This window comes from Myotis davidii, unplaced genomic scaffold, assembly GCF_000327345.1.
Source record: "Myotis davidii unplaced genomic scaffold, ASM32734v1 scaffold733, whole genome shotgun sequence".
NCBI lineage: Eukaryota > Metazoa > Chordata > Mammalia > Chiroptera > Vespertilionidae > Myotis > Myotis davidii.
In genome coordinates this window covers 240360-253713 of record NW_006284956.1, presented here as the reverse complement: position 1 = coordinate 253713, position 13354 = coordinate 240360, and the positions used below count along the sequence as shown (strand labels likewise).

At 55.9% G+C, this 13354-nt stretch overlaps 1 protein-coding gene across 2 annotated transcripts in view; it reads left to right on the top strand.

The window, feature by feature from the left end:
- PYGB (phosphorylase, glycogen; brain) overlaps positions 1-13192 on the top strand; it is a 42753-nt gene extending 29561 nt beyond the window's left edge. For both annotated transcript variants that reach the window (XM_006755239.2, XM_015558431.1), the window contains exons 14-20: positions 629-776; positions 3416-3474; positions 5082-5223; positions 7265-7472; positions 8953-9087; positions 10364-10430; positions 11730-13192. In XM_006755239.2, coding sequence (XP_006755302.1) covers positions 629-776; positions 3416-3474; positions 5082-5223; positions 7265-7472; positions 8953-9087; positions 10364-10430; positions 11730-11882 — 912 coding nt within the window. In that variant the 3' untranslated portion in view covers positions 11883-13192. The remainder of the gene's footprint in view (positions 1-628; positions 777-3415; positions 3475-5081; positions 5224-7264; positions 7473-8952; positions 9088-10363; positions 10431-11729) is intronic.
- Positions 13193-13354: the final 162 nt, after the last annotated feature.

Below are 13354 nucleotides of genomic sequence, written 5' to 3'. Positions count from 1 at the left end.
CCAGAACACCTTCACCCCGCGTTCTGTAGGAGAAGCTGGTCGGGGCAGTGCTCAGGCCTGTGCACGGAGCCTCTCCCACCGCAGCCAGCCTCAGCCTCACAGGCCGGGTCGCTGAGGCTTCAGATCACACGGGGCGCCTGATGGCGAGTGAGGCCCGGCCCTGAGGCGCATGTGCTCCCCCGGCTGCCTCTGTGCTGTGCCCAGGACCAGCCCCACATTTTGAACTCTCACCCCTCCCGCTTCTCTCCCCAGCTGCCCACATCTGCCTCCTTTTTCACCACATTCACTGGCCCCCCTTTATTCTGCTTTTCTCATGCTTTGCTTTTCTCCAGGTTTGCCTTTTGGTCTAGTTTTGCATTTATTTCTACCACTGGTGGTGGGTGTTCACTTTCCAGATCACGCGTCCCCCACCCCTGCTTTCCCTCACACGGCGGCCACCCCTCAGCCCTCAGCGCTGGCCTTCAGTCATCATGGCTTTGCCCTGGGTAGCAGCGGGCGTCCTGGGAGCCCCCACCCCACTTCCCGGTGCCACACTTTTGACGAGGGACAGTTACTCTCAGCTGAGTTGGTCACACTGGGGAGCTTGTGTTCCTGTGAACCGTCCGTCCATGTCCTCTTCTCTCCCCAGGAAAACAAGCTGAAGTTCTCCGCCTTCCTGGAGAAGGAGTACAAGGTGCGAATCAACCCGTCCTCCATGTTCGACGTGCATGTGAAGAGGATCCATGAGTACAAGCGGCAGCTGCTGAACTGCCTGCACATCGTCACCCTGTACAACCGTGAGTGTGGCCTCGGCTCTCGCCCCCCAGCGCGCTCTGGGCCCGGGCCTCTGTTCACGCAGTCGGGCAGCCGGGGCCTGTGTGTGCCCCCGCACGTTTATGTTCAGCAACAGCTCTGTGTTCTGTGCGCTCGGTGTCAGAGTAGTTACAAGGCGTGGCAGGTGAGCTCTCTCTGTCTGACCGGGGAACAGGCCTGAGCTGCATGAGGCAGGCAGACAGGTGCCTCAGACGGGCCAGGGACGGCCCCAGGTAGTCAGCATGGGGCCCGGCGTGGGGCTCGAAGGCGAGGCTTTATGGTCGGTTCAGCTTTTATTTTAAATTTACTCATAATCTTTATTAGACTTGAGTTGTTTGGAGAGATTTTACTTATTAGAGGCATTTAAAGTGTACTTAAAAACAAATAGTATATATTAAATTTGTACATGTACCTTTAATGGTTAGAGCAGCATTTCAACATGACGAACTAGGAATCAAAGACCCCGTAAAAGTAAATATGAATATTTGCTAGTTTTGTAAATATTATAATAAAACCTTAAGGAATACCTTCGTTTTTAAAGTTTCATAATGTAATGAAGTGATTAATTTTGAAAACCAAAGTAGCACCAACACTCTTCCAGATAGAAAGCCGCTCACAGGAACATTCGCGCTCCTGTTACCAGTGAGTAAGACTCGGGCCGAGGAACCGGGTCCTGGTGAGACCGCTGGGTAACAGGCCGAGTGCTTCCGAGGCTCTGACCCGAACCTTCGGGGCAGGCTGCAGGGCGGACCTCCTGTGTGGCCGAAGGAGGCGCCTCACCACACGCTTCCCTGGCCCGCAACACTCACTCCTGCAGATCGCGTTCTGCCTTGTTTCCCGTTTCCCTTTTGCAGGCACAATTCTCTGCATTTTATTTCTCAGCTTCTCTCTCACCTGCCGGCACATGTGTGTGTGTGTGTGTGTGTGTGTGTGTGTGTGTGTCTTGCCGGTGGTTTCTCTCAGAACATCTAAAGGTCTTTCCTTCTCCATTAGGTTCTCTGTGCTTCTCATTTCCATCCTCTGTGTGTGCTGTGCTGAGTCTCCTCCCTCTCAGCTTCTCTACTGAGGCTGCACTCACATGTGGCAGTTCTGCCCCTGAGCTCCGGGTTCTGCCCCTGCGCTCCGGGTTCTGCCCCTGAGCTCCGGGTTCTGCCTCTGAGCTCCGGGTTCTGCCTCTGAGCTCCACGTTCTGCCTGAGCTCCGGGTTGCCCCTGAGCGCTCCGGGTTCTGCCCCTGAGCTCCGCGTTCTGCCCCTGAGCTCCGCGTTCTGCCCCTGAGCTCCGGGTTCTGCCCCTGAGCCCCGCGTTCTGCCCCTGAGCTTCGGGTTCTGTCTCTGCACTCCGTGTTCTGCCAGTTCTTGTTTAATGTGCCCCCGAGTCCTGCCCACTCCCGAGGTCTTGAGTTCAGCTCTGTCCCCTTTCCATGTTGACAGTCATTGCAGGTTGGAGTTTCTCACAGGGAGGTTTGTTCCGTGGTGTGTCCTCTCGTCTGTGGGGAAGCTGTGTTCAGGCTTGTGGTTCCGAGATGAGTGAGCTGCAGTCCTCGGGATGACCGGCAGGGGCGGTGTGGGGCTCCAGGCAGCTTCGGGCTCCCCAAGGCCTGGTGCCTCTCTGTGGCTGCATCTACTCTTCTAAGTCCACACTGGCTCAGGGCTCCCTGGCCTGGCTGTCATGGTTTCCACCCCACGGGCCTCTGTCCCCCAGGATATCAGCTCCTCTCCGAGGTGTCCCTGTGGGGGAGGGGCTGAGGAGGCCAGCCTGCCTGGCGCCAGGGGCTCCTTCCCTGTCTCCCTTGCACTTGGCCCCTCTGGGGAAGCCAGGTCTTGAGACCCTTGTGTTCCCCGCCCTGTTCCCCACCCACCCCCTCACCCCGTGACCTGACAGAACTGGCCCTATGGTCTGGAGTTAGCATGTTTTTCCTAGGAAAGTTTTAGTGAAAATGTAGTTTTGCATTTTGCTATACTTCACATTATCCTATCTGCTCTATGGAAGTGGGAAGATCCGGAAGTCGGGTACAGTTGTGTTTCTACTAGAACATGAAGTCACACGTTACAGATCAGCCATCACTCTACCAGCTTATGGCTGGTTCCAAGTCTCTGGTAAATGCTGCCTAGGGCTGCCTCTCACCCTTGTGAGACATCACCCTCTCCCTTCCCCCCACATGCACTGAAACTGAAAACGGTTGGCCTGGCGAGGACGCGCTCAGTGTGCTGGGGCTGAAGGTGGCCGGCCGCAGTGGACTGTAGTGCCTGACCCCGTCTGGCATGCAGGAGAGCTTCAGGATGAGAGCAGGGGGACTTGGGTCTTGCCTGACGCCCCTTGAGGGCTATTGGTGCCATGACCACAATCCTGGGGTCACCTCTTCCTTGAGTGCCAGTCGTGTACTGGGGACCAGACCCAAACCAGGCTCCTGTGTTGGGTGTCCTGGGAACAGAGGTGCAGCTTTTCCGGGGCCTTTGGAAGGGTCTGCTCCTGGCGGGCCTTCCTCACGACCCTGGGGCACAAGTGTGAGTGGGATTTCCTGGTGGGTGTGCAGGGCCCAGTGGCCGTGCCCTACCCTGTGCTGGGTTGACCTCAGGACACTGATCACCACGGTTCACCTGAATCTCTTGTTTGTCCTGCAGGAATAAAGAGGGACCCTGCCAAGTCTTGTGTGCCGAGAACTGTCATAATCGGGGGTAAGGTGAGTGACGTCCTCTTTGTTTGATATTTGGCCAGAATGCATAAACCACCACACTTTCCAGCAGTGCCACTGGATCCCGACTTGGGCACCAGCTGCCCATTCGACTGGGTGCTGCGGGTGCCTCTGAGCCAGCATGCACTCAGTGCCAGGGGAACCCTGGCCCCCAGGTGGGCCGAGTCTCCATCAGCTCAGCAGTAGGACGGAGCTAGATGGGACCTTTGCCTGCCCAGCACATGGGTCCCCAGATTCCGGGGCAGCCTCCAGTGGGCTTCCTGGCCCTTCATTTGATGGGGTGGCACCCTTTCACTGCCCCTCCACACTTCTCCTGGCTCTTGGGCCCAGCTTATACCCCAGCCCCACCCCTCAGACATACTCATGCTGAGAGGATGCAGGTTGTGCGCCTGCTCTGACCAGATGTGTGCCTGCTCTGGGCTCTGCTGGACTTTATTTCACCTCATTTCCTGTGGCACATGCTTTGGATACACTATTGTGGAATCTGGTGAATCACCTGTAGGCATTAGTGGCCTCATCATTGCACTCTGTGCTCCAGGACCCACCCTCTGCCTCTTCCCCCAGCAGCCTGGTATTATCAGGGAGTGAGGAGCTCTGGGCACAGCTTCCCTATGGGGGACCTCGTGGTGGGGCCAGGCTCTGTCCTTTGCTCCGACTCAGGCACATGTGAGGGTGGGTGGGAGGCTCAAGCCCTTCTGTGAACCCACGACTTCAGATAGCAGCACACACCCACCCTGTTTGGTCTCTGCCCACTCCCCACCCCCAACTTCTATTTCTGAAGCATATTCTAGACATCATAACATTCCATTTGTCAGAATTTCAATATAAAAAAGGTCAAGCTTAGAGAAAGGTAGAAAGAATGGTAGGACATTCATAAAGCTGGACTTCTGCTGGACCGTTTCCAGATACACCCAGACCCTGGAGCTCTTTACCCCTCAGTCCTTCACTCATCTTCACAGTGATGTCTCCCCCAAAGACAGACTCCTGGACACACCACACAAGACCATCGTCACACCGTGACATTCAAGCGACAGAGACCTTGAGCAGTTTGTTTGAATCAGGATGCCAGCCAGGGCCTAGCATGGCTGCCCCCTAAATCTCTTCGTCATAGATTTTCTCCATCTCTTTCTCTTTCCCCTGCAGTTATTTTTATTATAGAAAGGGGGTGCATCTTCCCCGTCCTGCTGGTTCTGATCGCTTCCTCTGGTATGTTTCAGTGTGTCCTTCAGCTCCTTATTTCCTCTAAGTTGGTAGTCAGTTTTCTTTTATCTCCTAATTTTTGAAAACAAGCGTGAGGCTGACAGATGTCTGCACACGGGAGAGGTGGTGTCGGAGACGTGCTCTGGCAGAACTGAGGGAGGGCGTCATGCCTGGTAGGGTCGCAGCTTCTTCCGTCATGAGTCTGTTGCCAGATTGAGTGGAGGACACACAGGGTTGCCATGGCCTCGGCCCCTCTGAGAGCTACCTTCCCGGACACCATGGGGCCGCTCGGCTAGGCACGGCCTCCGTGTGGCCAGCTCCAGGCTGCAGTGACCAGCAACAGTGCTGGCCCCAAGTACAGGCCTGCTCATGCGTAACCCTCCTCCTCCTCCTAGGCAGCTCCCGGTTACCACATGGCCAAAATGATCATCAAGCTGGTCACGTCCATCGGTGAGGTTGTCAACCACGACCCAATTGTGGGCAACAGGCTCAAAGTGATCTTCCTAGAGAACTACCGAGTGTCCTTGGCCGAAAAAGGTACCCTGGGGAGCCCGTGTCAGACCGGAAAGCCTGCCCCTGCCCGGTGCGATGTGGGTGGTCGTTGCTGGTCGGGTTAACTCTGCCCTGGACACCAGGCTCCCCAGCCAAAGGGGGCCTTCAGCCTCGTATTGAAAGGCTTTGGGGAGCTCTCTGTCCCTCCTCACGTGCGGAATTGCTCTCAGGTGCTCTTTGTTCTGTACTTTCTCGTTCCTGCCCTGATCTCGTTGTCCCTCCCCTTCCTCTCTTCCGGGCCCTCAGCTTTGCCTTGCTGCTGCGGGGCTTGCTCTTTTTTTTTCTTTTTTTACTAATAATATTTGCTTTTTAAATTTTTATTGATTTCAGAGAGGAAGGGAGAGGGAGAGAGAGATAGAAACATCAATGATGACAGATTGTCATTGACCGGCTGCCTCCTGCATGCCCCCTACTGGGGATGGAGCCTGCAGCCCCAGCATGTGCCCTTAACTGGAATTGAACCCGGGACCCTTCAGTCCTCAGGCCGATGCTCTATCCACTGAGCCAAACCAGCTAGGGCTGGGCTCACTCTTGCTGGCAGGATGGGCTTCCATTTGGCCTCCCCTTTCCCTCCCCCAGCTCCGGGGAATGCTTCTGCTCATCACCACCTGTTCCCTCTCCAGAGCAGGGCCTGGTCCTCATTTGGGCCGGTACCTGCCTCTTCTGTCCTTTCTGAGGGCGCGGGTGGCATTCTGCTCTATTGAGAGTTCACTTTGGGGCGGCTCCACTGTAGGGAGCCCTGGGAAGACTTGCTCGAATGTGGGCTGCCATCTGGAGAGGTTCTAAAGGAGGGCCTGCAGCCCAGTGTGCCTTAGAGCAAGGCTGTCCTTATCTGGACGGGCCTTTCCAGATTGGCTCCTGCTGGAGGCTCCAGCGGGACAGCGTCTGCCCAACCAAACGGTGCAAAGCTGAGCCTGGAATTCTGGTGCCAAGGAGCAGGCACGTCCATGGTTCAGACAGACCAGGGGCTGCTTCCTGGACCCGAGTGAAGCTGTGCTCCCTCCTCCTGCCAGCTCGGCCGGTTCGTCGGCACCATCCCTGTGGTCCCGCTGCCATGTACCACGTGTGGTTCAGTTGGTGGTGCGGTTAGTCGCTCAGAGCTTCTAACGTGTTTTAACGGCTGTTTGCTGCCTGAAACGCTGCCCTGCCCTCCAGTTATTTGGGTCTGGCTCCTGTGCTTCTTTAGAACAGACCCTGGGGGAGGCCCAGTCTGGGGCCTGAGACCTGAGGTCGGGGCCCCTACCTTCTCCGCCAGCTCTTAGACTTGCTGTGGCAGTGTGTCTGCTATTATATTTGCCATATCATCTGCCTGTGGGGTGGGTGTCTCTTTATACTGACACCTGGCTTAACCTTGAAGAGGGCTGGGCTCTGGCCTTGCCGGCCTTGAGTGCTGCCATTGGGTTAGGGAAGTATCAGCTCACAGATGAGCTGAGGACATGGGAACAGGGATGCCAAGGCAGGTGGGACAGAGGAGGCGCAGGGAACCCACTCCTGGGAGAAGCTGCAGGGCTCAATCTGTGAACAGCACAGAGTAACCCTGAATGGGAGGAAGTGCCCTCACCTCCCCACTCCACACTTTCTAGTCCTCTGGGTCCTAAGGCGTCCAGATTCCTCTTGAAGTGATCTGATGAGACTTACAGACTTTTTAATAAGACAGAGTGGTATTGGGGTGAAAGGGAGCGATCACACCAACAGGCCAGGACCAGGGACCCCACGAGGCTTTGTCTGGGTTCTGGTTCCTGGAAGGTTTCAGAACGAAGGCCCTTTGCCACCTGCGATGTTTCTTCAAGGGTCCCCTCTTGGGACCTCTGCCTCAGGCTGCCCTGGGTCAAGAAAGGGAGCCCTTATAGGGAGGGTGGACAGTGCCCAGCCTTGGCCACTTGCAAGGGTGCCTCAGGGCTCTGGCTTGTCCTGGAGTGAGCGCCAGCCTCGGGGCAGGATGAGAGAGTAGGGTGTTTCTTGTAGATCCGTGGTTCACGCTGAGTAGTTGGTGGCTGACATGCCTTCTTGTGCTACCCCCCGGCAGTGATCCCCGCCGCTGACCTATCCCAGCAGATCTCCACCGCGGGCACTGAGGCCTCAGGAACGGGCAACATGAAGTTCATGCTCAACGGGGCCCTCACCATCGGCACCATGGACGGTGCCAACGTGGAGATGGCTGAGGAAGCCGGGGCCGAGAACCTCTTCATCTTTGGCCTTCGGGTGGAAGACGTCCAGGCCCTGGACCAGAAAGGGTATGTGTGTCCCTCCCCATGCCATCAAGGGTGTGGCATCACCCTGGGCACTGCCCAGAGCCCCAGGGAGGGCCGTGAAGGGGCTCAGGCCAGGCCTCTGCTTGGCAGGGTGCATGCCCACCCAGGGGGTGGGGAGTGGCTGGTGGGCACTCTGGCCTTGTCTGCGCACGTCCAGCTTGGGCAGGAGCTGGCTGCTCTGTGCTTCTCCACGGCTCAGTCAGAGGGAACCAGACTAAGTGTTAAGGAGGGAGAGAGACAGAGAGAAACATCAATGTGACACACATCGATTGCTTGCATCCTGCATGCACCCCGACCAAGGATCAAGCTGCAACTGGTACTTGCCCGTGACTGGAATTGAACCCGGAACCCTTCAGTCCTCTATCCACTGAGCCAAACTGGCTAAGGCCAGACCAAGTGTTTCAAAGGGTGGAAGGCCCTGGTCTCTGTCGGGGGAGCCCCCGGGGACAGGGCTCTGAATACTCTTGACCGATTTGGGATTTGGCCCACCGCTGAGATGCCCTGGCCTAATTTTGTAAAATAACCCAGTGGCCTCGGAATGGTTTTAGAGTTTCAGAAAAGTTGCAAGGACCGGACAGCGTGCCATGTACACTTCCACTTTTATCTGTTGTTTGCATGTCATTATTTAGTGTGGAACACTGTCAAAATGAATTAACCAGTAATGGTATGATGTTATTTTTTAAAGTCCATCCTTTATCTCACCATTTCCCCATGAATGGCCTGTCCTTTAACGTCCCAGGATCCCATCCAGAGCATTCCTCTCATCTGTGACAGCTTCTCAGCCTTTCCTTGTTTTCCATGACCTTGGAAGCTCTAGGAGTCCTGGCCCAGCCTAATTCTGAGCAATAATGAACAAGAAAAGACAATGTTGCCCAATTGCCTAAAAGCTCCCTGGGGAGTTGGTGAGGCCTTAGGCACCAGCCGGGTAAAAACCCAAGTCACCTAAAAAGTCAGAACTTGGTCCTTGTCAGCCTGAGAGTTCACACCTTACATGCCCTTCTCAATGCCCCACATTCAGACTCTTTCTGCCCCATCTCCGAATACTAGGATTACACCTCTGTCAGATGCCTCCTGTTCCGACTTCCTGATGGCCATAGGCCTGTGTCCTGCAGGGTGGGACTAGGGAGGTGGGAGGCACAGAGGAAGGGGTCGGGGAGAGGGTGGGGATGCAGAGTTACAAGTGTTAGCAGCCCTCTCCTGTGGGATTACAATGGAGCCATGTGCCCCGTTGTACGTCCCTAGGACGGTGGTTCTGTGAACAGTGACAGGAGCAGGTGGGACTGAGTTAGCACTCACAGCACATCACCATCTCTCCAGGGCCCATTAGCCCTTGGACCCTCTGCCTCAGGGTCAAGGTGGAGCCTGGGGCAGTGCTAGGTCAGGGAGGGGTGTGCCCGTTGCCTGCCGCAAGGCTACCGCCTGCAGACACTGGCTGCCAGCTGACTCCACCCGCTCCTCACAGGTACAATGCCCAAGAGTACTACGACCGTCTGCCCGAGCTGAGGCAGGCCGTGGATCAGATCAGGGATGGCTTCTTCTCCCCCCAGGAGCCAGACTGTTTCAAGGACATCGTCAACATGCTGCTGTACCACGACAGGTGGGCCCGGCCTCCCCGTGGTCCTTATGTTCCCGTGGTGAGCTGAAAACTGCAGTGTGGGGGTGAACCCTGGCCTTGGTGAGGCTTATACCCCCTCGCTCCCTCCCAACTGTGGCCCCTGGGCAGGGCCTCAGGCCCTCACCTTGAGAAGTCCCCTACCCCAAGGCTAGAGCTTGCAGTGGCCTCTGGCCGCGCTTGGTGTGCTGTGGACGCCCTGGTGGTAGGAACTGCCAGCTGCACAGTCCAGCCCCGGCCCCAGCACCAGCTGACCATCTGGATGTGACAGACAGTGGCGGGAGAGGGTGTGTGGGCGGGACTCCTCAGGTGGTCGGGTGGGTCTAAGGATGCAGCAAGCGTGGGCCCATGGTGACACAAAGTCATTAAAGTGAAATTAACCTGTGGCATAAATTGCAGTGTAGTTAGTGCTTTATTGCAATGCAGTTGACACACAGTTAACTCGGCTTCGGGTAACCTGCAACAGGTTGGCAGTACCATTTGCCATCATGACAGTTCTTTGCTCCAACCTATTGGTGAAAGTGGAGTCTGGCAAATGCTGAGAATTGCTGCCTATTCCACTTGTAGCTGCTTTGGGGTTGGTTTTGTTTCATTTCAGTGACTGCTGTCAGCTGGCTTCAGCCAGACCAGATCATAAACACAGGCTGTGATCAGGGAAAGACTTATTTTTTTATTTTTAAAATATATTTTATTGACTTTTTATAGAGGAAGGGAGAGGAATAGAGTTAGAAACATCAATCAGCTGCCTCCTGCACACTCCCCATTGGGTATGTGCCCGCAACCAAGGTACATGCCCTTGACCGGAATTGAACCTGGGACCCTTGAGTCCACAGGCTGACGCTCTATCCACTGAGCCAAACCGGTGGGGGCAAGGAAATACTTTTAACGCTTCTGTTTCTGACTCAGTTATAAACAGAAATGCATTTCTGAATTCACAAATCCTGCATTTTTGGGTCTCTATCACCTGTTCCTGGCCCAGTTAGACCTGAGAACTGACTGCTACATAGAGCCTGTCTCTCGCCACCCAGTGCCCTTCCCCGTGGGAGGTGAAAGGGAAGAAACCGCTCAGGTGTGCAGCTCTCACCTACGTGCATTATAAACACCAGTTTCTTTAAAGGAACATTGGCTTAAAATAAGGTTTTTCAAGAATAGTGTCCCCAGGACAGCAGTGTTGCTCACAGAGCAGCCCCTACAAGTGGGCTCTAGAGCGTGAGGCACAGACGGCCGTGGCCTGGTTTCCTGATCTCGTCTCCTGTTTCAGGTTCAAGGTGTTTGCAGATTATGAAGCATATTTGGCTTGCCAGGCCCAGGTGGACCAGCTGTACCAGGTAAGGTTCTCGGCCCCCCGTGTTGGTAGGGGCGGCACTGGTGGGGGAGCCTTGGGGCACATCTGCATCCTGCTGCCTAGGATGCTCCTGAGAGGTCACAGTTCAGCCTGTGGCCCATAGCAGGCACCCCCCCCACTCAGGCCGTTGTAGCCGTCCCTCTGCTCTGACCTGCCACGCTGGAGCCTTTTGACTCCTTGGGGTCAGGCTGCCATCCACCTGGTACGTTTCCCCTCAGTGGGGGTGGAGATGGGCTGTTCCCTGGTCTGGTCACCCCACGTGAGGAATGGGTGCTCAGCCCAAGAGGAAGGACGGGTCTGGTGGGCAGTGCACACTGATAGCATGTCTAAAACGCAAGTGTGAACACTTGCTTGGAAAGGTAAAAGCTTCCATCAGAGCGAGGGACTTATAGCTGAGAGGAGCAGTTTCTGAGGCAGGGACGTTGGAGCCAACTTCCCACTTGATGGAAAAAGACAAGAAGACCCGCTTCCCAGGTTTGTGTGAAGTGTGTGCCTGGCCCCCCATAGCAGCCCCATGGGCCTGGTGAGTCCACCCTGGTGTGGCCCGTAAAGGAGTTCACGCCGGATCTCATGGTGGGAAGGCCCAGGCCCTAAGCTGGGGAAGAGAAGGAGGATGTGTCTAGGTGCCTGCTTCCCTCCCTTTTCTGGGATTTTGTGGGTGTCCCACCTGTGTACCCCTTGGGGGATGGCAGTGCGAGGGGACTGCAGCATTTTGGTTCAGTGAGTTTATTTCCCTAAATTGTTTAGCAGGTTCTTAGATGAGGCCTCGGATTTGTACATCTGATTTGTTGCCAGTCTCTGCCCCTGCCATTAGGAGACTGCTGTCTGTGCCTACACAACTCCTGCAAAAGAACGGGATGGGGCCTGGAATATGGAGTGACGGGCAGGGCTCTGGGAGGAACCTTTGCTTCCCTTAAACTGGGCCTCAAAGAAAGTGGCCCTTTCAGGGAGGCCCCTCCGGGTGTGGCTGCAGTCTGGGGGCAGCTGCCAGGCTCTGGCCAGAAGACCACCTGGCCATCTCCCTGGGTAACTGGATCCACCTGGTAGCAAATACTCACCTGGTAGTATTTGTTTTTGTTGTGTGGGCTGTGGAGAATTTTATCTAGTCATTCGGTAGCTTTTCTGGTAGTTGGGGTCCCTCTCCAGTGAGCTATGATGGCCATTTTCTCCTCGTCCATCACACCGCCCAGAGCGAGCCAAGACCTCACCTGGAAACATCCTGAAGTCCTGGAAGCACAGGCTCTCTTGTGCCCGAGTTACTCAGTCCTCCTTCTCTCTGCAGAACCCCAAGGAGTGGACCAAGAAGGTCATCAGGAACATTGCCTGCTCGGGCAAGTTCTCCAGTGACCGGACCATCACGGAGTATGCCCGGGACATCTGGGGTGTGGAGCCCTCTGACCTACAGATCCCGACCCCCCACGTCCCCAAGGACTAGGAGCTGGCACAGTGGGGACCAGTGGGGTTTTGTTTTCTTGTTGACTCCGCACCTCATGCCGTTTTCCACGCTGTCCCCGTTTTCTTCAGTGCTGTGTTTCAGGGACGGGCTTGGGGATCACGGTGTGGCTTGGAGTGGGGGTTGGGGGAATGGATAGACGGAAGGGACGGCGCTGAAAGTGAGATGCTGCCTGCTTTCTCGCAGGAAAGCAGAGCTCATAGCACTGCCCAGTTGGCCCCACAGCTTCAGCCCATCTGCCCCCTTGGCCCTCCCACCCCACAGACATGGGTGAAGCCACCTAGTGGGCTCCTGAGACCAGGCACACCTTGCTGTGAGCTTGTGTTCAGTTTGGAGCCTCTAGATTCTGGGGTCTGGCAAGCAGCAATGGTGAAACCTGGAGAAGTGTTTCTGCAGGACCTGGGCTGGCCGACAGCGGAACCAGCTCCCGGTCAGGCTGGGAGGGTCCAGTGCTCCCAGCCATCTTTACAGTTGCCCTGTGGATGCTCCGGCCAGGGCTTCCAGATGGATCAGATGGGCCTCGGGATGACTATGGGTGACATTGGGGAGGACACCCTGTCCAGCATCTAGGGGGCCTTGATTGGGATAAGGCTGGCTGATGCAGTTAGCTTGGTTCTGCTTTTTCCAAAAACAATTTAAGTTCACAAGGAAATGAAACTAGCTGAAGCCTTTCCTTGGTTAGTAACTAAAAACTGTACTTTTGAAATTTCATCCCAGGCAGTTCTGGGATGTTTCTGTCCGGCTGTGGGGGCCTGGGGCAGGGCTGCTGCCCCTGCTGAGGGAGGCTGAATGCCCAGCCCCTGCTGCAGTTCTGCACCCTGCCTGTCCTGGAGAGTGCACTTCCTCTCTCCTTTGCCACCAGTGCCATAAGCCGGTCTGGAAAAGGACCAAGTGTGTCCAGAGGGCAGCCCACTTTCCACTCTGCCCAGATAGCAGGCTGGTGCCAGGACAGCAGGTGAGCACCTCAGCCGCCCAGAGAAAGCCAGGAGCAGGTGGCACCCTTCACTGCGGGTTGTTGGCAACTTTGGACGGAAGCGCCCTTCCCAAGGCTCTGCCTCCTTGCATGCTGGGCCTGGGCATCACAGGCTCTGCCCTCATCCTGGGTCCTGACTGCTCGCAGAACCAGGCCTTGGAGGACTTGCTCAAGTCCACACTTCATCAGAGCCCCTGGGGCCTGTGGTCATACCCCCAACACCCTCCATTGCCCTGTCCCTTAGGCTGTATGCGACCATCACTGTGCCACTTGCTGTTATTGCCTCGTGTAAGAAACTGATTAAAACTTCCTGCCCACACTTGGTTGGCCTGGCCTCACTCAGTTTTCACTCGGGGTCAGCTTGGGGCAGGCTTCAGTCCTCCCTCCTAAAGAGGAGATGGGCTAATTATGGCCATTGTCCTGGGATTGAAGACACAAAGTTCTCTCATCCCAGCTGATGTGAGACTTGGAGCTGGGTATG